This window comes from Pomacea canaliculata, linkage group LG6, assembly GCF_003073045.1.
Source record: "Pomacea canaliculata isolate SZHN2017 linkage group LG6, ASM307304v1, whole genome shotgun sequence".
NCBI classification, from domain to species: Eukaryota; Metazoa; Mollusca; class Gastropoda; order Architaenioglossa; family Ampullariidae; genus Pomacea; species Pomacea canaliculata.
The window spans coordinates 8,306,665-8,332,694 of record NC_037595.1 but is presented as its reverse complement, the minus strand read 5'-3'; the positions used below and the strand labels follow the sequence as shown (position 1 = coordinate 8,332,694).

At 39.4% G+C, this 26,030-nt stretch overlaps 2 protein-coding genes and 1 long non-coding RNA gene across 5 annotated transcripts; all 3 read left to right on the top strand.

Moving 5' to 3' along the window:
- Positions 1-4,099: 4,099 nt before the first annotated feature.
- On the top strand, positions 4,100-7,185 carry LOC112567123. Its single transcript, XM_025243670.1, has 4 exons — positions 4,100-4,444; positions 4,751-4,903; positions 5,281-5,529; positions 5,887-7,185. The coding sequence occupies exons 1-4, from the start codon at positions 4,292-4,294 to the stop codon at positions 6,862-6,864; spliced, it is 1,533 nt and encodes a 510-aa protein (XP_025099455.1). The 5' UTR covers positions 4,100-4,291; the 3' UTR covers positions 6,865-7,185.
- Positions 7,186-7,928: 743 nt separating this feature from the next.
- LOC112565567 (sialomucin core protein 24-like) lies at positions 7,929-11,088 on the top strand. Of its 3 annotated transcripts, none has more exons than XM_025241084.1 (3): positions 7,929-8,179; positions 9,559-9,752; positions 9,912-11,088. In XM_025241084.1, the coding sequence occupies exons 1-3, from the start codon at positions 8,107-8,109 to the stop codon at positions 10,140-10,142; spliced, it is 498 nt and encodes a 165-aa protein (XP_025096869.1). In that variant the 5' UTR covers positions 7,929-8,106; the 3' UTR covers positions 10,143-11,088. The 3 variants fall into 3 exon arrangements, with proteins under 3 accessions (XP_025096869.1, XP_025096868.1, XP_025096867.1); XM_025241083.1 differs by having other exon boundaries at positions 7,932-8,179; positions 9,559-9,812; XM_025241082.1 differs by having other exon boundaries at positions 7,932-8,179; positions 9,559-11,088.
- A 7,435-nt stretch (positions 11,089-18,523) lies between these two features.
- On the top strand, positions 18,524-25,449 carry LOC112565569. Its single transcript, XR_003099439.1, has 2 exons — positions 18,524-18,693; positions 20,038-25,449. It is a non-coding gene; the product is annotated as an uncharacterized LOC112565569 (long non-coding RNA).
- Positions 25,450-26,030: the final 581 nt, after the last annotated feature.

Sequence of the window (26,030 nt, the reverse complement as noted above, 5' to 3'; positions counted from 1 at the left end):
GACGTACTTTTTTTTGTTTGGGGTGCTTTACAAGTAAAAGGTTGAGATACGCGGCTTTATGTGGATATGTCTATCACTTCTATAAAGCGCTCTGAGCAAATCATTTAAAAAGGGCTATAAAATTATTATCATTACAGGGCTTCTACTAAGGCTAAATTCGTTGGGGTCCCAGGGACCCCTTCTTCAGATTTCTAAGGGGTCCCAGACTAACTCTAAGGGGTCCCTTCACAATGTGAAAAAAAAAAATTCAACAAATCAACATACGTAATGTCTTGTCAGAAACGGCGAGATTTCTGTGCCATCAAGAGTGTGCAAGCATCTGTGATGAGCTTATGCTCACTGTACTTGGTGGGATCACTTTCTGTTTCTGAGACGATGAGTTTAACTATGCTGTCAACATCTTGGAAATAGATTCACGGAACTCTTCCCGGTAAGGGGGAAAAAAAAAAAACTCAGTGCAAGGGAAGTAACTCTCACCTTGTAGCAGACGACCGCAATAGATTGGGCTACGATGTCAGATACTACTTCAATTTTGTATCTGTTCTTCGCCCCCTGGGACCCCATTGAAAAAAATTGAAGGAGCCGAACTTTTAAACACGCAAACGGCCGCGGCCGGATCCGGCCCGCCTCCTGTCTCTGACCGGCCGCCCGCTGGCTCGCCCACAGTAAATATACTATACTACAGTTTTGGTATCTGAGTTAACTATATTGAAGTCCGGCCCCTGGAACCCCCAGTTTCTCATCCGGCCTCTAGATCCCAGTTTCTCATCCGGCCCTTGGGAAAATTAATTGCCCACCCCTGGCTTAAGCAGAAGCGCTGTCATTATTATTATTAATAATTTTCACTGTAGAAACTGTGACTTAGATGTATGCTACAAACTTCATAAATAAAGAACACAGAGAGCCTGAGTGCGCTTGGGTGAGTCGGGTGATGGGCGGAGGTTCAAACCTATGCAAATCCACTCTGTTTGCTTAATTGTCACCGAATTTGGCAAAGGAGATTTTTTATCCATGATTTGATCATGGTACTAAGACTGGTTGGTGTACATTGTGCTGGGGCATGTTTATTTTCTCTATTCTCCATTAGCTCGAAATAAAAGGAATACAATCTGGATACTGAAGTAACTCCAATGTGTCCTATGCGAGAGCAAAAGACAGATAGCATGTGGAAATGTTGTGAGGAAGTGTCATCTGGCAGTTGGCACACCGCAACTTTTATCTCTCCTTTCACTTTAATCATGGTCTCTCCAGAACAGGAACTTTCAATCTGTCAAGTTAGGAAATGGACTTCACTACACAGACGCCACACAGGAATAAGCTTGACTCAAATAAAACCATATATCCCAATTTGATAACAAACATGAAACATGAAACCGGAAGATTTAGCAACTAATTATTATAATTATTAATACTAAAAAAGTTTATCAAGTGAAGCCTTGTATTTATATAAGTTATGCACGTTCGTTTGTATATGTGTTTGGTTGCTGGTGCCACAGTTCAGCTTCGTTTGCGACCCTTGATGACCAACTGACAGGACAGTTATTGTAAAAGAGTCCCAGGGAGTTTTAAACGATATAGAAGAAGGAACATTGGGGGCAGAGATAAAGATGTGCCATAAATGCACTGATGTTCTGGCGTCCTTATGCATTGTTAAGCCGTTGTTTGTATCATAAAGATCCACACGTAAGGCTTTAATGTAACAGTACAATGACATTTTTCCCTTCTTCCCACCACACACAATCTTAACCCACATTTCAAGCTGTCCACACGCTAAATCCGTGTCAAGAAGAAGGATTGGTTCAAGTGCATGACATTCACCAAGACGCTGGTTTTTTTTTTTTTAATTCCAATCTTCTAGGCTTCTAGGCAGGGTGGAAAGAAGTCCCAGAGAAAGGCCAAAAGGCGACACTGTGTCAATAAAACCTGAGTGTCATCATAAAAGTGTTTGCTTTGAATAGTGCCGTAGTAAAGCGAGTAACTTCAAGCAACGCATTTAAGTGCACTAACCTTGCCACTAACACAATTCCACAGGGGGAATGGGCTCTTAAATGACATCATCATCATCATCCATCATCTATCATCCATCATCATCATCATCATCATCATCATAGTATATTGACCATTTTCCTCGTCTTTCTCCATCCGAGTGTGTGTGTGTATGTAAGAGAGAGAGAACTAAGAGACCATCTACCTATTCATCGTCTGTCTTAACTTTCTGTAGTCTCTAACCCTAAATATTCGCCTATACTACTGGGAAATGTAATTGAGGAAGTCCTTCTCTGCCCTTAAGAAGAAGGGATTAAATTTTATCACAGAGATGCACGTGGACGTATGAAACTGTCTGCATTCAGCGACCTCATTTGCAGGTCAGAGCTGGTCAGCACGACAGATTGAACAGAGACAACACCAAAGTCACGTGAAATTTCATGTGTTGCTAATAATAATAATAATAAATTTGGAAAATACTGATTATTAAATAAAGATAGTAAAACAAATTATCAGAGGTGCAGAGACAAGCTACATGCAACCTGTAAAAACAATGGTGTAAGACCATGCACAAAGGCAAAACAAAAAAGTATCTCACAGAAGGAATAATCAAAACTGGAATTAACTGTAAAAACAATAATATTTAGTGAGTACAGATTGTATGCAGTGTTAGCATGCGCCGCATGTATGGTTTATAGGGAGAAGTGTGCAGTTGCAGCTTGTGTGAGTAAGGAACATGCTTAATGTGTCCTCTAAGTGTTGTGAGATGTATGTAGGTATAAATGCGCCGCTGTTGTACAGAGTGACTTGCAAATTTTAGAAGTTGGTCTTGTTTGAATTTTGAAAAAGGTCATCTGAACTCAACCAGAGCATTCAGATCATCAGAAATGAGGCCATAAGAGATTTGTTTATTTAAGTCTGAAGGTGTCTTCTCTCACGAACTGTCACCAAGATTTCGGTCGAAAGTTCGAGCTTGCACTAGATTCTCTGGACCCATCAACCTCTTCAAGCTGCCATCTCCACAAAAAATTTAAAGGAAAAAGCAAGTAAAATGGTATGTTGGGCTTAAATGATGAATGTTGACATTCTGAATCATTTTCAATAAGAATTGTGGGTTGCAAATCGTCGTTTATTTCGGTCCTGTCTAAACCAGAAGTCTGAGGCGGTTTGAGTAAGCCACCACGTTGTGTTGTCTTGTCGAGTGATGTCTGTGGACCTTTACTCGAGAGAGCTAACAGTCTCCTGTGTGGGGTCGTCAAAATGCTTTGTCCTGGATTTGGAGATTGTGCAGTGATGAGACGAGCACAGTGATGGAAAGTTGAACAAACTGGAGAATACTGGAGTGACAGACAAACAGCAACACAGAGTTCCACTAAAGCTACTGCACAGTGTGAACATGGCAATCGTTAAAGACGTTGTCTAGCAAACGATCTCAGTAGGTGAAAAATAGAGGAATTCAATCGCAAAAGGAATGAACTTCCTTTGGCGTGACGCGTTGAGACGGGTTTGCATTGTCAGTAGAATATGTACAGATTCCAGTACACAAATAAAGACAGATATCCTCTCTCTCTTAACTGTGAATAGTCGAGGCGGGGAATGGGCAGCAATGGTGAAGGAGTGCAATAGTGCACCCGTTTCAGTAAGTTTCCCATTTGGAAACCACTCCATTCCTTAATGACTGTCAGTCACCATTTTTTCTGTTTACCCCGTTGATATCTTTTCCACACATCCCTGGAGGACTGTCTTGGGTAAGGTGTCGTGTCAAGTGACATAACAGACCGGTTTTCTCCCCTTGACAGACCAGGGCGGAGACCGCATTGCGAACAAATTCATTTGTTTTCTGTTCCTTGTAGGAGCAGTCTCTGACAGCATTTAATGAATCACTCCAAAGCTCGGTTTTAGATGCAATTGTAAGTAAATGATCCTTTTGTTAACCTAGCTTTTGATTTTATATGATTCAGAATGTCAGTTCCTATGATTTACAGCTTACCATTTGACTAGCTTTTCCCTTTAAGGAAAAAAAAAGCAGACTTCCCTCGATGAGCAAATTCCATTTCGATGTCTATGAAAGTTCAAGTTTATCAATGCCAAAGTGGTTAAAATCGCTTTGTCACTGGGAAATAGTTTGTAGGGGAGCACAAGAGGAGAACACTCTTGCTATTGAAAACAGAGCAGATGATGTCAAAGGTTTGACTGGGGTCGTTTGAACTTGACCTCGCAGTCCTCACCGTGGCAGGAGGTATAAATCGGGCAGCACGCGGCAGGAACAGGTGCTGACAGACCTGAAGACACCCTTGTCGGCAAGATGCCTGTTCGCATGGCGGTGGTCGCTGCTCTGCTGATCCTCACTGAGGTCCCCTGGCTGGCACACGGGGACTCTGACAACCACTTACACGGCATCGCCTTCATCTCCGTCACCACCGATGACATCGAGTCATCTCTGAAGTTTTACGCTGAGGTTAGTGACGTCACCAGGCACGTGGTGGGCTGTTTCGTTCAGTTAAACGCTTCTTCGGTCACCTTTCTCTTAGAAATCAGTCTAAACCACCCTCCAAACGGCTATTAGAAATGATTGAGTGTTTGTTTGTTTTGAAGGGCCTAATTCGCAGTAAGCATGATGTGGAATCGAATGCTCGACAATATCTCAAAAATGTATACGAATATACCTGCTGTTGCTAGGTCTATCATACGTTGTTCTTTGGTGTGAAGGCAAGCGGTCAACGATTTAAAAGAAACTTAACGATTCTACAATATTTTTTTGAAGCTTCTAGGAGGGATGCATGCACAAGAAATGAGCCATCGCTTCCATGGCGACGAGCACTACCAACTTTTTTTCTTCAAAGAACTTCAAGAGGCCAGAGAACGAGGAGCAGAACCAGTTGGTGTTCCCAACATTGGCTACGACGGAACCTACGAGGTGGGCGAGGGCTGCGGTCATGTGAAAAAGGTCGTTGGTGCTGATACAGTAGATGAACGCCCCATCTTATCAACAAAGATTCTTTTTTCGACGTTTATACTTGCTTTGAGAATACTAAACAAAAAAAAAAAAAAGCATAAATGATAATGCTTTCGGGGCTTTTCTAAATACAGCAATAAAAGTCAATGTTCGCAGGAGAATTTTCAGTATGTATATGAGGGTACTATTTTGTTTTTGTTTCTAACTGGAAAAAGCACCCACACTAGTCGAAGTGACATGCTTGTTTTTAAATACACATCTATCCGTTTGAGCAGCATTGCAAGGTTAAATGTCAAGGCTGCTTTCTGACTGCTTTTTTTTTTAATTTGTCTCTAAAGGTGCGAGTTGAGTTTGTGGTCTTCGACAACGGCCTCGTTCAGCTGATGCAGTTCACTAAGCGAGAAGGAACAGGTCAAGGGTCAGCCTTCTCCGTCGTGGAGCCCTACACTAGTCCGGCCTACATCGCTGCACCACACCTCTGCTTCTGGGTGCAGGACGACGTCGACTTCAACCACTACATCGCTCAAGTGGAGGCAAGAGCGGTTGAGCTGAACCTTACCCAGGTCAAGTTCAACAGACCTGTAGAGGTATGAAAGGCGTGCAGTTGTCCCTCTTCTTCATTTTGCCCCTGGTCTTAGGATTCTTATTATTGGTGTTTTGCTGTTGTTCTTTATCTACTTTTGATACTGCATAGATATCAAAGTTGTGTTTTTTAATTCCTGCTGTTGTCTTTATCATTCTGCAACTCCTACTACCTCCATTCTGTTGTTGCCACATCCAGCACCTCCTCTGCCATTGACATGGTCCGGTGTCGCAGGGGTCATACACTTGGCACCATAACAGTAATGGTTGCCCAGGGTTCAGATCTCGTCTTGGGAAACCTCTTCTTTTGTTGCATGTAGTACCTGTTTACAAGGTTGAAAGCACACACCTACTATGCGCAGGTCCATAGCGAGGCCGAGAGGCGAGCTGTACCAGAAGAGCGGCTGGGTATCACCTTCCTGCAGGGCGACTTTTCTGGGCTGTCCTTCGCCTACTTCAAGGGCCCCAACGGTGAGCAGCTGGAGCTGTACCGCATCACGCAGCTGTTTCGCAACAACGTGGGCCGCCATTACTGCCGCCGACGAGCCGTGGCCACGGCCTTCATGTCTGGCCGCGTGGACAACGAGTACAAGCGGGCGGCCGGCGTGCCAGGCAAACTCTATGGCCTCTTCCAGTTCGGCACGCGCACGGACGACCTGTGGCGGTCTGTGGACTTTTACACAACCGTCCTGGGCGCCGAAGACCTGCGGCAGCCTCTGCAAGGCGTGAACATCCACGGTGATAACGTTGAGTTCATGCTGTTCCAGAAAGAACTCCTGGATGCCGACGCATGGCAGGTAGCGCCTCGCGAGGTAGGCGTGGCTAACATTTCCGATTCCGGCAACATGCGCTTGGATCTGCGATTCAGCCTCTTCGACAACTACGTGGTGGAGACGTTGCTGTACACAGACGGACAGCGACTGGGTGACCCCGTCTTCAGCCCACGCCACAACCACTCCAGCGCTGCTTACCCTCACGACATGTTCGTCGCTTTCCACTTGAGAAGCGATGTTGACCTGGCGGCCTACGTGGACAAGATCGAGCGCGTGGCGGAGGACAACGGCTTCTCGGAACTCAAAGCGTCACGTACCACCCAGCAGAAGAACCATTTCACTTTCACGTCCGGTCCTCTGGCAGGCTTTAGCTACTCCATGTTCAATGGTCCAGCTGGTGAGCATGTGGCTGTGGTGCAGTTTAACGGTCAAGCTGGCGAGAAGCTGAAGCGCGCGCTGATACAATATGGCGCCGTCAGCACGGCCTTCCCGGAGACGAACCCTTGGACAACAGGCGCCATGGACGACTTTTGTCGCCAATACGAGTCTGCTCCAGTGGGACGTTAATTACAGATGACAGACGTGCCAGACTGCTTGCATCAAGGAGCAACTAAGGCTTTTTTTTTAAATGTTCCTTCGCGGAATATTTTCGGAGACGTTTCATGTAAAAAAAAAAAAAATCGATCTCAAGGTGTATCTCCATCTTGACTGTTCGTTGAACCCTCGTATTGCGAAACCAGCTTATTAGTCGGTCTACCTCGTCAATTGTTCGCACACTAGTATCGACCTAAAAAAAATGATCTTGCCTGTTTAATATAATCCAAGATCTGCATGAATGTAACATCTTTATTTTATCAATGTTATTAAATTATCAGATTACTTAATGTCTTTATTGATGGTTATTGCTTTTGTATATTATCAGTTTTTCCATCCCTGATCATGTTACTTTCATTCTTTTCTTTCAAGCATGCATGATGATGCTGTGTGTATCGTCGAATGTTATAACCGAAGACGATCGTGTACAACTTAATGTAGACAATGGTATGTTGTAACAGGACTGTCTCGTTATCTGGTATCACTGTGTGTTCTCACTACTATCACAGTATAGGCTACTAAGGAATTTCCTGACATACAAAAAAGATAACGTCGGGATCAGTGTGATAATAGCTGTAATCCAACTCACGAGATCTTCATTGGCCTTGTCTTTCATTGTAAACAGGCACGCGCAAAACAAGCAAACAAACACATCACAACCCTCACCTTTTGCTATCAACAGCAACACAATTGTTTTACCAGTGGCGGATGTCCATATACGTACATGGCAAACAGGATTTGCTCTGCGTGATCGTTAATAGTAAGATGCATGAATTAATTTCTTTCTTTAAAAAAAAATCTAAGTAATCCCCTTCAAACGTGATCATTACTCAATAGTGTCTTCAAGAATCGATCTTACATTTAAAAATTCCCCTCGAAACACGCCCCTAACTGATAAACGTAGAACTTTAAACATGCCCGCCACCTTGCTCAATCCTACCGAAAAGGAGTGTCACAAGCCATTTCATAACATTTCCACGGACGATGAACAATGCAAGTGAGTCAGGTGACCTCTGACCTCCGACCTCTGAATGAATAGCGGACGTCGTATCGGCGTATCTTGCACATTTAAGCCGTTGCCTTGGGCGAGCGAAGATCTCGTGCTAAGCAGAGCAAAAGTTTGTCGACTGAGTGTGCAGAAAAAAGTCTCTTCTTTCTGCTTTTGATATTTGAGACAAAGACAGTCATTCGTGGAGAAAGAAAAACAAATAAAAAATGGTGAATCGTACTGCGAAGATGCTGTGGATAATCCTTGTCCTGGGGGGCGTGGCTCTGATGAAAGTCGAAGGTAAATAGTTCTTCTTACTGAGTAAAAATTATCCTTTGCTTGTTGGTATGTCTAAAGTGGAGCAAGCAGTAATGCATATTTACAAGAAACAGTACAGTTTCTAAATAATGTAGCTTCAGCGATAGACAATGATAAGATCTTTTCTTAAATTGCCAGCAGCGTTAAAAATAATGTCAAAGTTATCTTCAAGTAAACTTTTTATGATAACATGGAGACAGATAACGAAAGCTAGTGAAAACGACAAACAGGGAATATCATCAATATTTTCATTAACATTGTCATCAGCACGTCCTGCACGCGTGTTTATGACTAGCTGCGCAGGTGTTAGGCTCGTGTGTATGACGTGGCTTTGGAAGAAGGGAGATAACAGCGTTTCTCTGTCTGTAGGCTTTTAATATGGTTTATTGTATTATACTATTTTACTATTATTATATGTGGGGAAATTACTAGTTGGAAATAATCGCGATTCGACGGAGCTTACTTTCATCTGTAGTTTTTATAAAAAAAAAACAAAAACCGCTGCGAATTGCAATTTTTTTTTTTCCGATGATTTATTGTGCTGACAGCCACGGACAATCGATCGGTAGCTTGAGGTAACCACTTATAATAACTCTAGAAGGAGGTATAAAATCATTTGTAGGAGTCATGCTATGCTTGCTTTCTCTCTCTCCTGCCTCCTCTTCCATCTTTCCTATCCCCTTTCTCACTGACCTCCCTTAAAGCACGTTGAAAGTCATCAATTCACCTTCATTGTCCACCCATAAAGGGAGAAAGGGTCTTCCACTAGCTAGTCACGAGCTCCGATAACAACACACTTTGTTAGTCACATAAGTGACGCTTTTCACTGTTAATCAACAGTTTTAAGTTACATAAGAGACGCTCTTCACTGCTTATTATCATTTTGCAAGACACATAAGTGATCAAGTCTGTACTTTGTAAATTACTACTTTGTTAGGTATACGAGTGGCACTCTTAATTAATGGTCGATTATCAATGCGACCATTCGAAAAAAACTCTCATGTTTTCTTGATTTTTCAGACGATCTCATCTCCTTAAGTAAACCTGAACAGATAAACTGTTTATTTGATCCGAGACAACGGAATTTAGAGAGACGACATATAAATAGAGGCAAATAAAAGTCGTGTATTTTGATACGCTTTTTCAATCTAGCTTGATTATGTGACTCTAAAACATTATGTTCGCCAAGTATAACCAAGTGGTGCAGTGTTGAGTCAGTCCTGGCAAATGACAAAGACTTGAAGGTTTCCTGAATACTGTTTAATACCATGCACAGTGTCATGATGGGATGCTTCCGTTTCCGTTGTCTTACAATCCTACTATCACGATGACGTATAAATGATGCTGATATTTTTTTTCAGGCGCTTCTGTAGAAGCAAATATGGCCCTTCTTGCAGATTCCTATGGTGCCAAGGCCGAAAACACCACACACCACAGCAACGTCACTGGAGAGACCACCACACACAGCAACGTCACTGGAGAGACCACCACACACAGCAACGTCACTGGAGAGACCACCACACTCCACAGCAACGTCACTGGAGAGACCACCACACACAGCAACGTCACCGGAGAGACCACCACACACAGCAACGTCACTGGAGAGACCACCACACTCCACAGCAACGTCACTGGAGAGACCACCACACTCCACAGCAACGTCACTGGAGAGACCACCACACTCCACAGCAACGTCACTGGAGAGACCACACTCCACAGCAACGTCACACAGCACGGCAACATTACGACCGTCACGAGCCCCACCACCTCGCATTTGTCAACGGGGACGACGGCTTCGACGACGGCACAGCCTCAGAAAGGAAACTCCTTCAGCGTGGCCTCCTTCTTCGGCGGCATGGCGGTGGCAGCTGGAGTGGCCATCATCATCTTTGTTGCCGTCCGCTGTTACAACATGAAGAAGAAATCCAATTACCACGCAATGTAAAACCTTCGAGCTCTGAACACTCATTTTCATGTGTCATTACAGCAAACATGATTTATCAACGAACCGTCAAATAAACTGGTCCAATGAGGTCAAAGATGCCCTCGCAATTCGTCGTCTTGTGTATTCCCCGTCTGTTTGTTTTCCTTGTTTCTGCTGCGTCTCCCCTCTTCAGTCTCTCTCTCTATCCGTCTTGCTTTCTATTTTTTTTCTCTCTCTCTCTCTCATTTGAGACGTATGTCAAACGTATTAAAAATTGCAGGGTTTTCTGCGTTACCACAAGGCCTGAAGTGTCAACAGGCGCACTGCCACTCCTTTCAAGAGATTTACATCCTTTTCTTTTATCATCGTGTGCTTACATCTACAGCAAGCGCATGCCTCTCTCCTCAATCACTCCCACAAAAAATCACTCGTTATTCAGTTGATTGCTGTTACGTACATATGACCGAGTGATATAGAGTCTCTCTCTCAGCAACACAAACGCACGCGCGAACGCCCACACACACGCACACTGTATCGCTACCTAATGCTCTCTCCCTAACGACCATCTTCAATCTCTCGATTTTTCTTTCCTTTCAGATACTTCAAACTTCAAGCCTGAAATGAGTATCAACATCGAATTTTACAATTAAATTTCATGACAATGTACAGCTGATGGTACACGCTTCACTAAAGTTGTCTCAAAAACGTCTGTATAAGATGTTAATTAATTCCTCATTATAATACTACTTTGTTAACTGACTTATCTATGATTTCCCAATACATGTGTAATTTATGAAGATGTTCTCAATAATGTTTGTGAAGAGATTTGTGAATAGTTCTGCTTCATAGATCGTGAAGTTTTGCTCCAAAAATGCAAAATACAAACTGGAGCCTTTAAATGTGACATAGATGGTCTGTGAATAAACCAGGATTTAATAAGTGAATAAAACGAAACATCTTTTTATAATAACAACGTTAATCATTTGCATTGTGTGGAGATTTATAGCTGACTGGCTGGTGCAGAATTGGCTTGCTGGTGGCTGTAATTACCACACTCCTCTCCCCGTGATGGCCGACTAGACCAAAAACAAAAGAAAAAGCAACAAACAAACACAAACAACTCATTTCATGCATATATAAATTGCTTCTGTGTTATTCCTTTTGAGTCAAAGTTTTTATTTCAGAGCAGATATATGAATATAATGATATATATCGCCTTTGGATTTTTTTTTCTACAACTGCCTACATATCGCACAATTTGCATTCATTGACAGCAAGGAAAAGCATATAAGAAAAAATATTTTCGGTTTTTTGTTTTTTTTTTTGTTTTTTTTTATGATTTTCTTCGACGTTTTGATGTAACAAGCATTCGCAATCTAAGAACTGCAACTCCTCCCATTTACTGAGTTTCTGTGATAAAGTAGAAGTTTTCTCCCTTATGCCACTTTTCCCTCAGTCAGCAAGTTGAAAATTGCAGAAAATGCAGAGGATTGTGAACTAATAACTCATCAGAATTCATTTGATGATAAGCATTTAATTTTCATTTGTGAAAACTTAATTTGTTTCAATATGTGTTTTGATTCCTCAGCCATTTACTGCGGGGTCTTACTTTCACAATATCCGCACGACTCACGTCCACGTTTCGTAGAAAGACAACGTAGATCGCAATAAACAGTTCTAAGGTGACGTTCTGCGTCTTGAGTTTCAGTCGTTTCAGGTTTTGCATTGGTACTAGAAGCTGTCATTGACATCCACCATGAAGATAATCATCGCAGTGATAGGACTTGCCTTTTTCATCCAAACAATTTGTGTTTTTGAAACTCTTGGAGAAGCAGGTGAGATCTTGATGTTTCAGGAAGTACGGAGTGTCACTGAGGGGTCCATGTCGCATCTCGCCGCCATCACCTTTTAGATTTTAAACTGTCTTAATTTTAAGAAAGCAGTTTCTAATAACAGACAACGAATTCGAGACACGATTCGGTTTGGTGGATCGTCTGTTTGTACTCGTTAGTAAGAAGTGTTTCACAAGTTTAAACTTTCAAAATTATTTATTGGTGTGTGTAGCTGTTTACTACACGCAGCGACGACGCGGGTGCAGGTTACATATACATATAATCAATGATGTGCATTAAATAGAAGTTGTAGCATAACTCCCCGAATATTTCAGTAATGTTTGGGTTTGTTTTCTTTTCTTTTTAAACCATCAGCGACTTTTTTCCCCTTAAGTTTTCTTATCCGTCGTTTCACGCGAAGCATGAACACATTAGATTAATGAACTTGAGATAGTCCCCGATTTAGCTAGATGTTTATACGGCGGCGACCAAAAAAAAAAAAAAGGAGTGTTTAGGTGTACTACTAATAATTTAACTCATTTGTGTGTAAGCGACAAAACTGCCCTATTGTAAACTTGTAGGCTTCCAGCGACCGGTTCATATTTAACGCACCCTAATTTTGAGAGGAGCGCGTGACAGTACAAGCATGACGGAAACCATGGGTGATGTGTGACGGTTGGTTGGATCTGCATACTCAGTAAACAACCAAAGCAGTCGGCAAACTGTCTAGTGTCAATGATAGTAATGACATTGATACTGCATGATCTGTGTGTATGCATGTTTGACATTTTGACATCAATGTTTCTTAGCTATAAGTGTATGTAGGCTGTCTAAACTGAAAAACAAAATAAATTGTTGCACTTTGATATTGACTATTTTTATTGAACTTCATTGTCTAGAAATGTTTGAGCCCGAGTGCAGAATTTTTTTTTTTAACATTACTAGTCAAATTTAGTACCAGATGCTAATTCCTAAAATACTTAAATAGATATTTCATTCCTTTTTAGATGTCAACTTGTAATTGTGACTATTCCCAAATGTTAACAGAGGGAGGTCAAAACTGTGCAGCTGCTTTTAAATTATTCAGCAAATAAAGATTGTCAAGGCAGTAGTGTATTTTTTACTCCCAGTGGTACATGAGATCAGCAACAGGCCTTTTTTCCCTCCCCTTCTTTTTTTTTAAAGCCACAGTAGGAATTCTGATTTTACCAATGTCTTCACTGATTTATAAAACTGTCACTGACAGTGAAATCCAGGCAGTATAGTAAGAGCACATGAAAGATTACAATGTAATTAGTGTGGCTTTTCTTCCACTGCAAGGATTAGGAAAATGATCCTGTAGTTTTTCTCTCTTGTGCGCACTGCTTTTATATGCTGAGGTCAGTTGGCACACACAAATCCACTGCTTTGGGCTCCCTTGTAAACAGTTTACCAGCCACTACTATAGTCACTTTGAACCTGTAAGAGTGTTCATATTTATGTTGATTGTTGTAACAAATGACATAAAAATCTGTTTTTTACATTAGAAGGTAGGTGAGTTGAGGCTTTGTGTGTGTGAAGGTATGTTGCATAAGTGTGTTGGTGAGTAGGAGTGAGGGATGAGGACAAAAGATTAGACAGAGCATCTGTAGTTTGACTGAAAAATGTCTCACACCTACCAGGCGAATTTATGAAAAAGATGTCTTTCATTGTTTACATTCCATGCTGAAAATTAGAAAACTTAGAGTAAACAAGTGTTGAAGCACTAGTAATGATTACTAAAAAAAATCTGTACCGTCATGGTTTGTTTGGAATTTGTTATCACGTGATTAGGTGTTCATTGTTTATAAAACTAAACTGGTCTTTAGAAGGATGAAGGGAAATATTGGCCTCTGTCTGCAATAGTGGTTATTGGCAGTGAGATAGTAGAACATGTGCAAAGTTTTAAGTACCCAGTGCTAGATAGGAATTTGTGCTTCTATGAAAGCGCCAGCATCATTTCTAGGAAAGTATATCTGCTGAGGCAACAGAAGAATTTTGGAGACGACAACCCTATTCTTGAGTTAGTATGTCACAGTCTAATTAAGAGTATTTTAACATTCAATCTCTATGTGTGGTTTAACATTCTATCAACAATAAAGTTTGATGAGGGTAGTCAAGACTACTAGCATTGGCCTTCTACAAAGACCATTAGGGGATCCAGACACTAGGATTGTGCGGTTAAAATCTCTCAGCATCATCACAGACCACTCCCATCCACTACATCACTATGCTCTGCTCTGGCTGTAGATGGAAAGAACTGGTCACCAAGAAGAGTGCTTTCACCAAGTCCTTACCAAGTGCAGTAGCACTGTTAAACAGGCTTGGCAAATGAACCTTTGTTTTCTTATCCACAGCATGTAACACTAATTAATGTGTGCCTCTGACAGTCTTTGTTGAGTGTGGGTCATTGGGAGTGACTGTATTTGTGCTGTGGTTGATTACTTATGGGAGCTCTGAAAAAAAAAACAGTTTTTATCTCCATTGTGGACAGAATTAGACAATAAAGATGTACAGTGATACCTCGGTTCTCGAACGCCTTGACTTTCGACCAAATCGGTATTCGACCAGGAAATTCGAGAAAATTTTGTCTTGGAATCCGAACAAATATTTGGAACTCGAACATCCGAACGTCCGAGATGAGCCGAGTTGAGCCGAATGGCGTTCATTCTGCCCAGCGCGCCTTGCTTGCGTCATCAGTGTGAGTGCAGAGAGAGAGAGAGACAGTCACGTTTTTGTGGAGAGAGTCATGAAATGTGTGCAAAATGGGCAGAAATCGCAAATTTTGTTGAACAACATCACCCTGATAAAGTGGTAGCAAATAGAGCAGTTAACATTTTTAATGACAATGTTATGTCCACTTTCCGCAAAATTTTGCAAAGGAGAAAAAAACAGCAAACAATTGACAAATTCTTCCGTAAAGAAATCAGACAAGCAACTGCAGAGCAAGATTCTGATTCTCCTCAGCAAAAGATACAGAGAACAGAAACACCCGAAGAGCAGTTACCCTCTGTTTTTATTGAAGAGGACTCCCCTTCAAAACAATAACCATCCCCCTTCCCTCCTCCCTCCACATTCACTCCCTCCTGCCATAAAGTTTGGTACAGGTACAGTAAATGAAACACAATTTACTGTACTGTACTGTACTGTACATTTTATTTATTTATTTTTTTTTTTGTTTTTGTTTGAATAAATACACTTTTATTTCTTGTTTCTTGTTGAGACTCATGTTTTTCTACATATTATATACAAATTAGGCCAGTAAATAGGCATTTTCTGGGGCTTGGAACGAATTAATCCAGTTTCCATTATTTCCTATGGGTTTTATTGCTTCGGTTCTCGAACAATTTGGTTCTCGACCGTCCTCCCGGAACGAATTATGTTCGAGAACCGAGGTATCACTGTATTTCACAAAATGTGAATGTGGTGTTTATCTAACTTTACAATATTTCACTGCTTTATTTCCTTGAAGCAAACAGTAACGACAGGCATTTGTTTATAATACTTCAAAAGGTATACATATCTTTATTTCAGATCCCCAGCCTGGGAACTGTTCAGAGTATAATTCAACATCCTGTTGCAGTATACCTGGCTGCAAGTTTTACAATTGTTCAGGTCCAGGTATGTTGCATAAGATTGAAAGATTGATGAGATTTGAGTAGTTTGATAGAACAGCCTTCTGATCCTATTTGAATTAGAACGTTGTAAGCTGAAATAGACAATTAGATAAAGATAGGTTTCACTTTATAAAAACTTGCTTTGGTTTTTGCATTTGATTCTGTTGACAAACTGCTTTAAAACTATGGAAAATTTAACTTTTCTTACACCTGCATCTCTGCATAGTCGCTCTTCTAGTTCATTGTAACTTTTCTGGTTGTCTTTCATCTGTGATCTAGATCATAGTTTTCTGCAGTAGGATAGTTCTTCTGAGATTGTCTCATGATGGGGATAGTCTTAGAGAAGGATTTCATAGCATAAGTGCGGCAGGAGCTTTTGTTGGTTTGCGAAATATTCAGTTTACTGCTGTTGTATCTAGTTCTGAATCTTGAAAAGTTAATGTCATTTGAAAATTTAGCTGTATTCTTCTGTAGACATGTTTATTCAATCACAATAGGTTCTATGCCTTTTAATACTTATTATTTATTCTCACATTTGAGAAAAATGCATATGACTAGGATATGCTTGTTCATGGTCTAGGATACTATGGATAAATTCCTAGATCTTGAAGAATTGTGCTTCTTTTGTTCTTTTCATGAACTTTCTTTTTTTATCAGGGTGTAAAAATGGGACAGACTTTTGTTCAAATGAAACCATCTCGAAGGAAGAAGACTGGTGTACGTACCACAGAGCTTTTATCTTTATGTTTTGTAAATATGAGCCTGTCTCTGTTCTGCTAAGTGACTAGTTTAAAGCTGGCTAATGGCCTGTGCTAGAAAGAGTTCGTTTGTTTTTGTAAGTGTGCATCAGGTTTATTAAAGTGTATAAATAAAATATCTTACATAATATTCAAGTTAGTTTGAAAATATGTGTTAACTAGAACAACATTTCAAAAGTTTTAAAAAGTCCACGGGAAAGATTAGTTTGACCTTGGGATGAGGGTGGGTGTTGTGGGGAGGTAAGAGTGATTGTTGGGAAGAAAGTAGTGAAGGCTGGCATGTTTATCACAATGGCTATACGAAATTAAGATCACACACAAATCTGACTTTGAAATGAATGTAATAGGAAAAATAACAACAAACAGAAATTCTTAGCTTTTAACTATACAAGAAACACATAACAGTAACCCCCTCCTCTCCACAGTAAACATCTTTGATCGAAAGTTCGCATGAAAAGTCCACTTCTGAAGCTTCCACCATCAGAAAAAATAATACACTTCCACCATTGCCATTCCTCTTAAAGTTAGATTCAACATGCCAGCCTGTGTTGAACACAGAAAGGTAGAATAAAAGAAAAAAACCTGGACAGAAAAATGTACGACTTAAAAATCTGACAAAGCATATTACTATTTTCGTCTAGAAATTAAAACCAAAGCAGACTCACCTCAACAGGTTTTACATGAAAATTGTACACCTTTTATCAGTCTGGTCAGGACTTAAATACATCACTGGAGAAAATGGTCAGATATTCCTGTCAGTCAAAGACGCATGCATGAGGCAACAAAAATCCTTCTTCCCTGGTACTGTTAATCATCAGCATTTATATGAATGAAGCCCCTCAGTCATAGTCATTACATCAAAGAAGAAAAGAGGCTGTCATGAGACATTTACACTCACGCTCATGTCTCCACTTTAAACACTTGCCATCTACCCATGCTTTCCGTTCTCATTCAAAAAAAAAAAAAATTGCTTTTAAATATACACAGCAGTTTTGTTGACATTTTAGCAAGCCAAGCTGAGATGACCATTGGAATACGGTATGAGTGAGCATAAAATTTCTTGCAGACTGTTTTTATCATTCTGCCTTGACCTGGTGTCCTCTTCACACACGATTCTTCCATCCTTTGTTTTTCCTTCTACTATCTTGTCTTCTTTTCTACTTCCCATTGTTTTCTTTGTACTGTTCTATTGGAGAAGATCCTTATAATTTTGCTCATGAAGATAATTTTGGTTATCTGTTTTGTTTATGCAGGCACAAGTGATACTCAAAACACCACCAGGTAAGTGTAGCAGCATAATACTGAGAAACATTTTAAGACCAGAATTCGAGGCAATTCATCTTCTGCTTTACAAAGCTCATAAGAATTTCTTGGTTGTCAGGTCATCGCAGAACAGTGTGAGACCCTGGTAATGGCTAAAAATTTGTCTGTACAACAGATATCTTTTCATCAGATCTCCACATTTTTGAAGCCATGAAAAACACAGACTTTCTTTAAATAAGATGATTATGAAAGAATATAAAAACAGCTATAACAAATCCGACAACAAAAGTGGAAGGGTGGATGCACTTTATATGAGATGATATTATGTTGAATTTGTATAGCGCTTTTTTCCCACCTTATAGGCAGGCTCAAAGTACATACTAAAAAAAAAGAAAAGAAAAGAAAAACACACAAACATAATAAAAACGGAAAAAACATTGTAGAGTGTACATGTGTTTTGGTGCTTCTGAGACGGTAACGTAAGCTCCAATACTGTATATTTGTTTGCTGGCTTTGTATGATTTATTTTCCTTTTTTGGAACCCACTCCTCCCTCTCACTGCTTTGATAGTTTTCTTGCACTTCATTTGGACAGTTTTGTGCTGCCATATCTTTTCTTCGCTGCCATAGCACTAAGCAGCACTGATGACCTTAGTGAAACGTGTGCTAAAGATGCAAAAAATAAGCACCAGATAAATTTATGGAAACTCATCTAGTAAAATTTTTTTTAATCAATCGAACCCTTTGTTTGTTGTGTTTGATTTTTGCAAGAAAACATAAAAAAATCATTAAAAATAACCAATTACATTACTTGTATGAGTTGTCATTATAAAGTTTTATGCCGTTTCACCATCAGCGAACACATCCACTACATCAACTCAGGCAACAACTACAACAACTGTAAATGAAACAACAACTGGTACTGGTCAACAACAAATGGATCAATGACGACAGAACCAGGACTACTACAAATTTAACAGTTTCAACTGCAGGAACACCGACGACAGCAGGAGCACTGACGACAACAACTGCAAAACTGACACCAACAACAGGAACAATGGCAACAGCAACACCAACAACAGGATGTAAGATTCTAATACCTGATTTCTTTGGTTTTTGTTGTCTTCCGTTTATTCAGATCATAGTGAAAATTACTGTAATGTATGGGTATGATGATGTAGGTGTCTTGAGGATGGTGACATCAGGGGTGAAAGGCAATTAATTTTCCAAGGGGCGCAGAGAACCTTCTTTGGATGGTTTTAGAGGCCGGACTAATATAGTTAACTCAGTTTTACCCAATACTGTATATTATAGTTACTGGCGGGCGGGCGGTCAGAGACAGGAGGCGGCCGGATCCGGACCACCCGCGCCGCCCTGTTCGCGCCCAGGTCTGGTTTAGATGTATGATTGCACTTAAGTTTTCTGCGAGATACAACCTTATCCTCATCTTGTACGTAACACTTTTGTTCATTTTTGTATCTGAACACACTTTCACTGGTTTTCTTTTTAATGTTTGTCATTGTCAAGCTTGAGAACATGCTCCTTTGTGAACATGATCATGCACTATATAAATCACGTTTATTATTATTATTAGGACTTGGAAGGTTTACTTGTCGCCATCCTAAAAATGAAGGGATTATCATATCTGAATCTGGAAATGCTTTTGAAGTTTTAGGGACTGAGCAGTGTATGGAATGGTTGAGAAGGGTAGGATGGTTTTTAGTGGTGTCCTTTTTATGGCTTGGCAAAAATTAACTGAGGGAGAGTTGATGGGTCTTAGGCGACTTTGGATAGCTTAGATGACAATAAGTAAATTGAAACAGCTTTCCTTCGTTTATTGTTATAAGTGGTTGATTAGAATGGGACTAGTTTTTTGAAGACTTCATTACTAATATACTTTAAGCAGAAACTGTACTTAAAATGGCTCTGCTGGTAGTGGTTGAACACAGATTAAGGGGGTAGGAATAGTTGATCCAGAAAAATTTTGCTTTCATTTTGGATAGCTTTAGTGTAAAACATTAACGTTAGATTACTGATATTTCCATGACAAGAATTTTGTATGAGCATCAAGAGATTTCACTTCCTGAGTTAGCCATAGTCTTAACTTTGAGACTATTGCCAACTTCATTGCTGCAATACTGCCAAATAGGCTTCAAAGATAGCTTCAGCTGTCCCAGTAATTTTTTGCAGAATTTATAGAAGACTGAAAAGTCTGTGGTGCGACCCCTTATTGACATTTATCCCTTTTATTATGATGTTAATTGATCATTTCTTGCCATCATAAAGCCTCTGTTGTTTACACATTAAGGACCAACAACCAACCAACCCTTTATGATCTGTACATATGAAAGAGAGGTGTTAAAACTGCTGTTATTTAGGTCATTACAATTGGTGATGGTCCTTTTGATGATAATTTTTGTTTGTTTCAGCCACCTCTGGTGTGCCAAGCAACCCATCTGCAGGTGATGAGAGTGGCAGACACTTTGATGCTGCATCTTTCATTGGTGGCATTGTTCTTTGTCTTGGACTTGGGGTCATCGCTTTCATTGGTCTTAAGTACTACCGTTCACGTTCTCAGCAGAATTACCGCACTCTTTAAACATTATTCAAATGCTGGCCAAATAACCTGCTCCAGCTTGCTGCATAGTGTTTTTTTTTTGGTTTTTTTTAATGGGTTTTAGAATACTTGTAAAAGTTAAAAGGATTAATTTTTTGGTATAATTCTAACACAAACCATAAATAATTTTTTTCTGTATATCCTTTCATTTCAAAGCACATGATAACAAGCAAGGAAATATACATCCACACATGTATATGTATATATGTTTTTATTAAATCTTAATGAAGTATATTTTGGGATTAGGGGGTGCGGGGGTTAACAGCTTAAATGCCATTTAGAATAAGTAAAACATGAAAGAGGCTTTGGTCATACTTGTTTAAACTTCCCATGTGAATAATGTGGTTCACAGTTATCTAACTCTTTTTAGAGCAAGCATGGAATGTTTTTTGGTATTCAAATGTTTCAGATACAGAAGTCTCAATAATAAATTACTTTTTATATATTGGTGGATTATTTTTCCCACAGGAGACATTTCTCAAGATTTAAATAAGCGGAATCCAAAAATTGTTGTGGAGTAACTGAGCGTTCCAATATTTAATGGTAGCATTTTTTTTTGTACTGCTGTAAATGTTTTATTGGCTTCTGTTTCACTGAATTCTCAGATTCAATAACAGTTGAGGAGGATGTAGGTGTATTGAGGTGGTGTCTGGTGATGATTTTGGAAAAAAGGATACTTTTTGTTAATAAAAATCTTTGACAATCGGAAAACGCAGAGGAGCTGTGTACTAACGTGTTTCACTTGCCTTGACATTTCCTACAATTTTTGAATTGTATCTAGTTTTAAACCAAATGTCTTTATGTTTTCGCTTCTCAAGACTTAAGTTTTTTTTTTTTTTTAATTTGTTTCAATATTGAGCCTACTTTTATTCGGAAAATTTTGTGTATCATTACTTGTCATTGATAATCGGTTTCTGCTTCCTGTAAGCTTTATCTTTATTGGGAGCCTGTGCTCTGCAAGTTGAGGCTAATCCATCTCTGATTCTTGAGTCTTTTATTTCTTTGCTCAGTGTGTTAAGTACACTGCATAAGAAGGCTGTGGTGTGGTAGCTGGTTGACTGTTGCAGCATGCATGATTTGTGCAATCCTATGTCTGCAAATCTAAGTCCACTTGCCTCGTAGGGATCATAATGCAACAATACAAATTCTTGTTCGTGCTATAACACTTCTTTAGTTAGAGGTATGAGATTTTTGTACATATCAGAGAAAGTCCACGTGAGTTCACACTGTTTCACTGCTTATTTGTGACAGCATTGGAAAGGATAGGGAGAGATCACAGGCTGGTGGTTTATTCTTGTTATACATTTAATATTTTTGATCCTTGAAAGGTCTGATAATGCACTTGTTTTTTTTTTCTCATGAAAGATCTGATAGATGAAAGTCTACAAGTGATACGTTTTGTTTTGTTGTCGTTGTATCATAGGAAGTCTTTCAGGTAAATTGCGATGCCCCTCAGACTTCCTAATTTTTACCTGCTCTTGTTAAAGGTGAACAGAAAGCTGGAATATTACTTTTCTACAAGTAACAGATTTCCATAAAAAGCCTGCAAAGTATTTTCAGAGCAGTTATCTTTATGGTCTCTTATGTTTTGAGAGATCTGTTGTTTGCCTTAAAACTTAAACTGTATATTAAATGTTTCCTAAAAACTAGTGCCTTATAATGATGCTTGTTTGCTATATTTTCTCCTTGAAATCTTTTCCTTTTTATTTGAGTTCAAGATGAAACTTTTACCATAGGATGGGAAAGAATGGTTTGAGATGGGTATGTGGGAGGGAGGGGCAAGCATGGGGGGAAGCATTACTAATTGCTTCCATCTGGCCTGACAGTCACCTTTATCTTCCTCCTAAAGGTTGTACCATTCTTTCCTGCCAGACATGGAAGTTTGGCCTTTAACTTATCAAGTGTTATGATAAGAATGTCCCTGGTTTTATTGTTAGCTGTATTATTGTTAATGCTTTGAAGGAGTTCTGGGCAAGCTTGGTGCTAAGAAGCATGGTAGAGATAAAATGCCTTCAAAAATGTTCATTACAAAGAATTATACACTCTTAACTTACTATCTGACCCATATCTGTCCAAATTTTACCTAATGGCAAAAGTTGGTGATTTGAGGTAGACTGTTGCACACCAGCCTGTTGGGTATGGCTGTGCAGATATTGAGCAGTTAATAAACCCTTATTGCAGTGAATAGTAGCAATCAGTCACTGAATGAAAAAACAGTTTCAAACACTGTTGTCTTTCCATCCAAATGTATCCTGTAGCCACTTATGAAGTAACCTTTATCTGTTGAAATCGCAAGGGATGGGCAACATCTCAGCAGCAATAACATGATGATAGCCTGTTCTGCTTCAGTATGTTGTAACTAGGGATGATATAATGAGAGTAGACTGTATATTAATGACAAATGACATTGTTTTTAACATGGCATAGGTATATTTTTGGAAGCTCCCCTGCCTTTTATCAAGAATGGAGGTGATGCTGTATGTGAATTGCAAGTTTGCCAAAATTTTGCCTTTTGGCATCACCTTGTTGATAATCCCTGTTGCATAACTATAAAGTGGCCTGGGAATGTCTAAAAATGTTTGATTCTTAGTCCTTTGTGCTGACTTTGTGTGGATGAGCTACTTCTCATCCATGTTTGATCAATGCTTTATAAGAATCCCTCCTGTGAGAATTAGTCATGGAAGTGTATGAGATTGTTTTAGGTTGAGTGGGATTTGCAGTGTGTTACAGCTGGGTTTTTTTGGGGGGCTTGTAGAGAAGCACTTTGTGCACTGCATATTCATTGTTCAAATAGGAAAGGTTGCAATCTCACACACACACAAACATGTAATTGTCTTGACATTGTTTTTGACTCTCTATTCTTTTCTGTTCTTATGATCATCATAGCTTTTAGACAGATCTTTTGTAGTGGCATTTGCTTGATCACTTTGAGATGGAACTTATCTGGCCTTGTGGAGATAAGGGTTGGTGTGCAGAAAACATAAAATAGTGATCACATTGGTACAGGGGTGTTTATGTGATGGTTAACAGCCTTTTGTTCTTTGTACCTTTGCAATGGTTCATCTAACCTAGTGACTTAATTATAAAATTATTATTTGGATGTTTCACTTATTATGAGTTTCTTTAGAATGCATAAGTTGCTTGTATTTTATAGATATTTTCAATGCATGTATATAATTTTTCAGTGTTTTTTTTTTTCACCATCATACCATTCTGGTTTCCTTCCTTGCCAACAAGGACTTATCAGTTGCATTTTTAGCATTTGCGTGCTTTAAAAAAACTCTTAATAAGTATTCATTTACATTTTGTGTGAAGATATTCTCTTTGAAGGGAATTTTCTTAACATTCCAAACAGCCAAATGTTAAACCCTGGAAAAGGTACCAGAGTGTGCAAGAGGTTCTTTTGTGATGCAATTTTGAAAAAAGTTCTTCCTGGCATTTTGGCAACATTTTCTTCTAAAGTATGAAGTGCTGTTTCTTTGTAACTGGTGCCATGGTTTTGAGACCATTACTTTTTTAAAACTGTTTGAATTCCATTACAAGACTGTTGTTGTTCTGGGAGGGGAGCATTTTTCTGATGTGCAAGTTAATGGTTTTCATTATGGTTTTCTCGATCATTGGCATACCATACAGGTATTGTTTGAAATACTGATTTTAATATGGCTGGTGAAAAAATGTGCCCCCTGATTCAGTGGTAATTCTGAATTACATTCATTTCTTTGGCTAACTAGATGTGGGCTATTTGTATAACCTCTATGGACCATACTTAATGTGATTACCAGTAAATTCTACAGTTTCCTCTTTGCACCTCCTAGTTGTGCCATATGGTTATTGTTTATAAAACATTTCTTTCCTGTTCCTTGTTGCCAGTTTTATCTTGTTGGTATTTTCCTTGGAAAGGGATGGGGAGGGCTGAAGATTTTGTACATAAAAGCATGTACCTGAGTTTCTTCACTATGTTTGAATATTTCAGTTATGTAGTAAAATTAAAGGTTTTTGTTCAAGGATGTACATCTGGGTATCTCTGCAGCATGGATATTTTTGGTTTTTTTTAACATCTGATGCTGTTACTTTTTCCATTGACAAAGTTTGGAGCTGGCTGCAATACACTAATGTAGCTTTAATATTAATGCAGTAGTCAGCTCATCAGCTTATGAAAGAGTTCTTGTCTGCTGATAAATGCTCTTTCTGGCACAGTGGTCTATACTGCTGATAGGAGAGGATAATTATTAATTCACCATGTAACTACATCTTTGGCAAGTTCAGAAATTGGTCACATGATCTTTTTGTGGGCTATTGTCTAAAGCATTTATAGCTTATAGTGATCAAGAGGAAAGTACAAGTTTACTCTAGACCCATACCAGTGATCTTTTGATCACCATACTGGATTGGGATACCACTTTTGCGATCACATGATGATAATATTTAATCTGATGCAGACTATTTTTAAAAGTTCAGGCATCCTGATCACTGGTGTTGCAGACGTTAACCTCAAGATTTTAACAACCAAAAGTGACTTGCTTGAGGAATAAAAAATCCTGCAGAAATAAAGCTTTGCATGAGCTGAAATCAGTCAAAGTTGGAAGTCCAGCAGTGATGGATGCTTCAGAAAAGTGAGCACATATTGCAGTCATCTGTTTCCACTTAACAGACTACAAGATGGGCATGTCATTGTGTATTAACAAGTTATTTTTTCTTCTTTTTTAATGTTTTTCATAATTACAACATAGTGGCAGGAATATACTACTAGCGATTCGTATTTAATGTGTAAATAAATAGGTGTAGATGAGTTGCAGAAAGGAGGCAGAATAGTTGACTGATTCAAAACAAGTGCCTCATCTAGCCTGTGATAAAGGAGTAATAAAATGCTATGGGTCTGCCAAGCTGCCTTTAAGATCTACACAAACTGTCCATATCTTTTGGAGTATATTGGGAGTTAGGCTGGATATGGTGAGGAACAAGAAATTGCAGATTGAGATAGGAAAGATTTCTAGTCCCCGTTATGTTTAATATGAATCTAAGCAGCCTCAAGTGGTATTGCATCTAGGATAAAGTATTAGTGTACAAAATGCAACTAGATTCTTTTTTAAATCCTAATTTGGTGCTTGACACAAAGAGAAGTTGTGTCTTTAGTAGATGTGGGTTAGATGATAAAAGGTCATCAAAGCAGTTGTGGTTTCTAATGGTTCCGCTTCATGTTCAATAAATATTTTCTACACCTCTTCTTTTGTGTTCTGCAGTTTGTGTCCAGATGTTAGGGTAGTATTAGTAGCATATTGGCGATAATATATGTTTAAGTGGCTTGGCCTCCGGGTGAAAGATATTGAAACGCATCTTTCCGAGACATCCCAAACTAAGACAATGGCAAATTGGCACAGGGAGAGCTCCTCGCACGTAGGGTCATCACTGTGATGTTGCCAGGTTTCAGTAATGAAGGAAATGTAAAAGTCATGCTCAAGTTTTTTTTTATAAAAAAAAAAAGGCACAATTGAGGAAAGAAAATTTCTATGGCAATCCTGACGATTGTGCCGCCAATGACATTATCTCCCTTCCCTAACAGCCACAAAAGACTTCTCGTAAACCAAGGTCTTAAAAGAATGGTTTTGATCAGGATTTTGAACTCTCATGCATCATTAAAAGAATTCTGCTACCAAAATAGTCTGTATGGTGTCAGCAGCACTTTCTCCATGTGGCATATAGCAGTGAAGATCACTGCTGCATATTGTAATTTTTCTTATTTTACTTGCCATATAACATCCATTTTAGATGGTTGTATGATTTTATTGCAAACAGAAAACACGTTCT

Coding starts and splice junctions, on each gene's coding strand:
- LOC112567123 (XM_025243670.1), top strand. CDS start 4,292: ATGCCTGTTCGCATGGCGGTGGTCGCTGCTCTGCTGATCCTCACTGAG. Junction 4,445..4,750: donor CTCTGAAGTTTTACGCTGAG/GTTAGTGACGTC, acceptor ATTTTTTTGAAG/CTTCTAGGAGGGATGCATGC. Junction 5,530..5,886: donor AGTTCAACAGACCTGTAGAG/GTATGAAAGGCG, acceptor TACTATGCGCAG/GTCCATAGCGAGGCCGAGAG.
- LOC112565567 (XM_025241082.1), top strand. CDS start 8,107: ATGGTGAATCGTACTGCGAAGATGCTGTGGATAATCCTTGTCCTGGGG. Junction 8,180..9,558: donor GGCTCTGATGAAAGTCGAAG/GTAAATAGTTCT, acceptor ATTTTTTTTCAG/GCGCTTCTGTAGAAGCAAAT.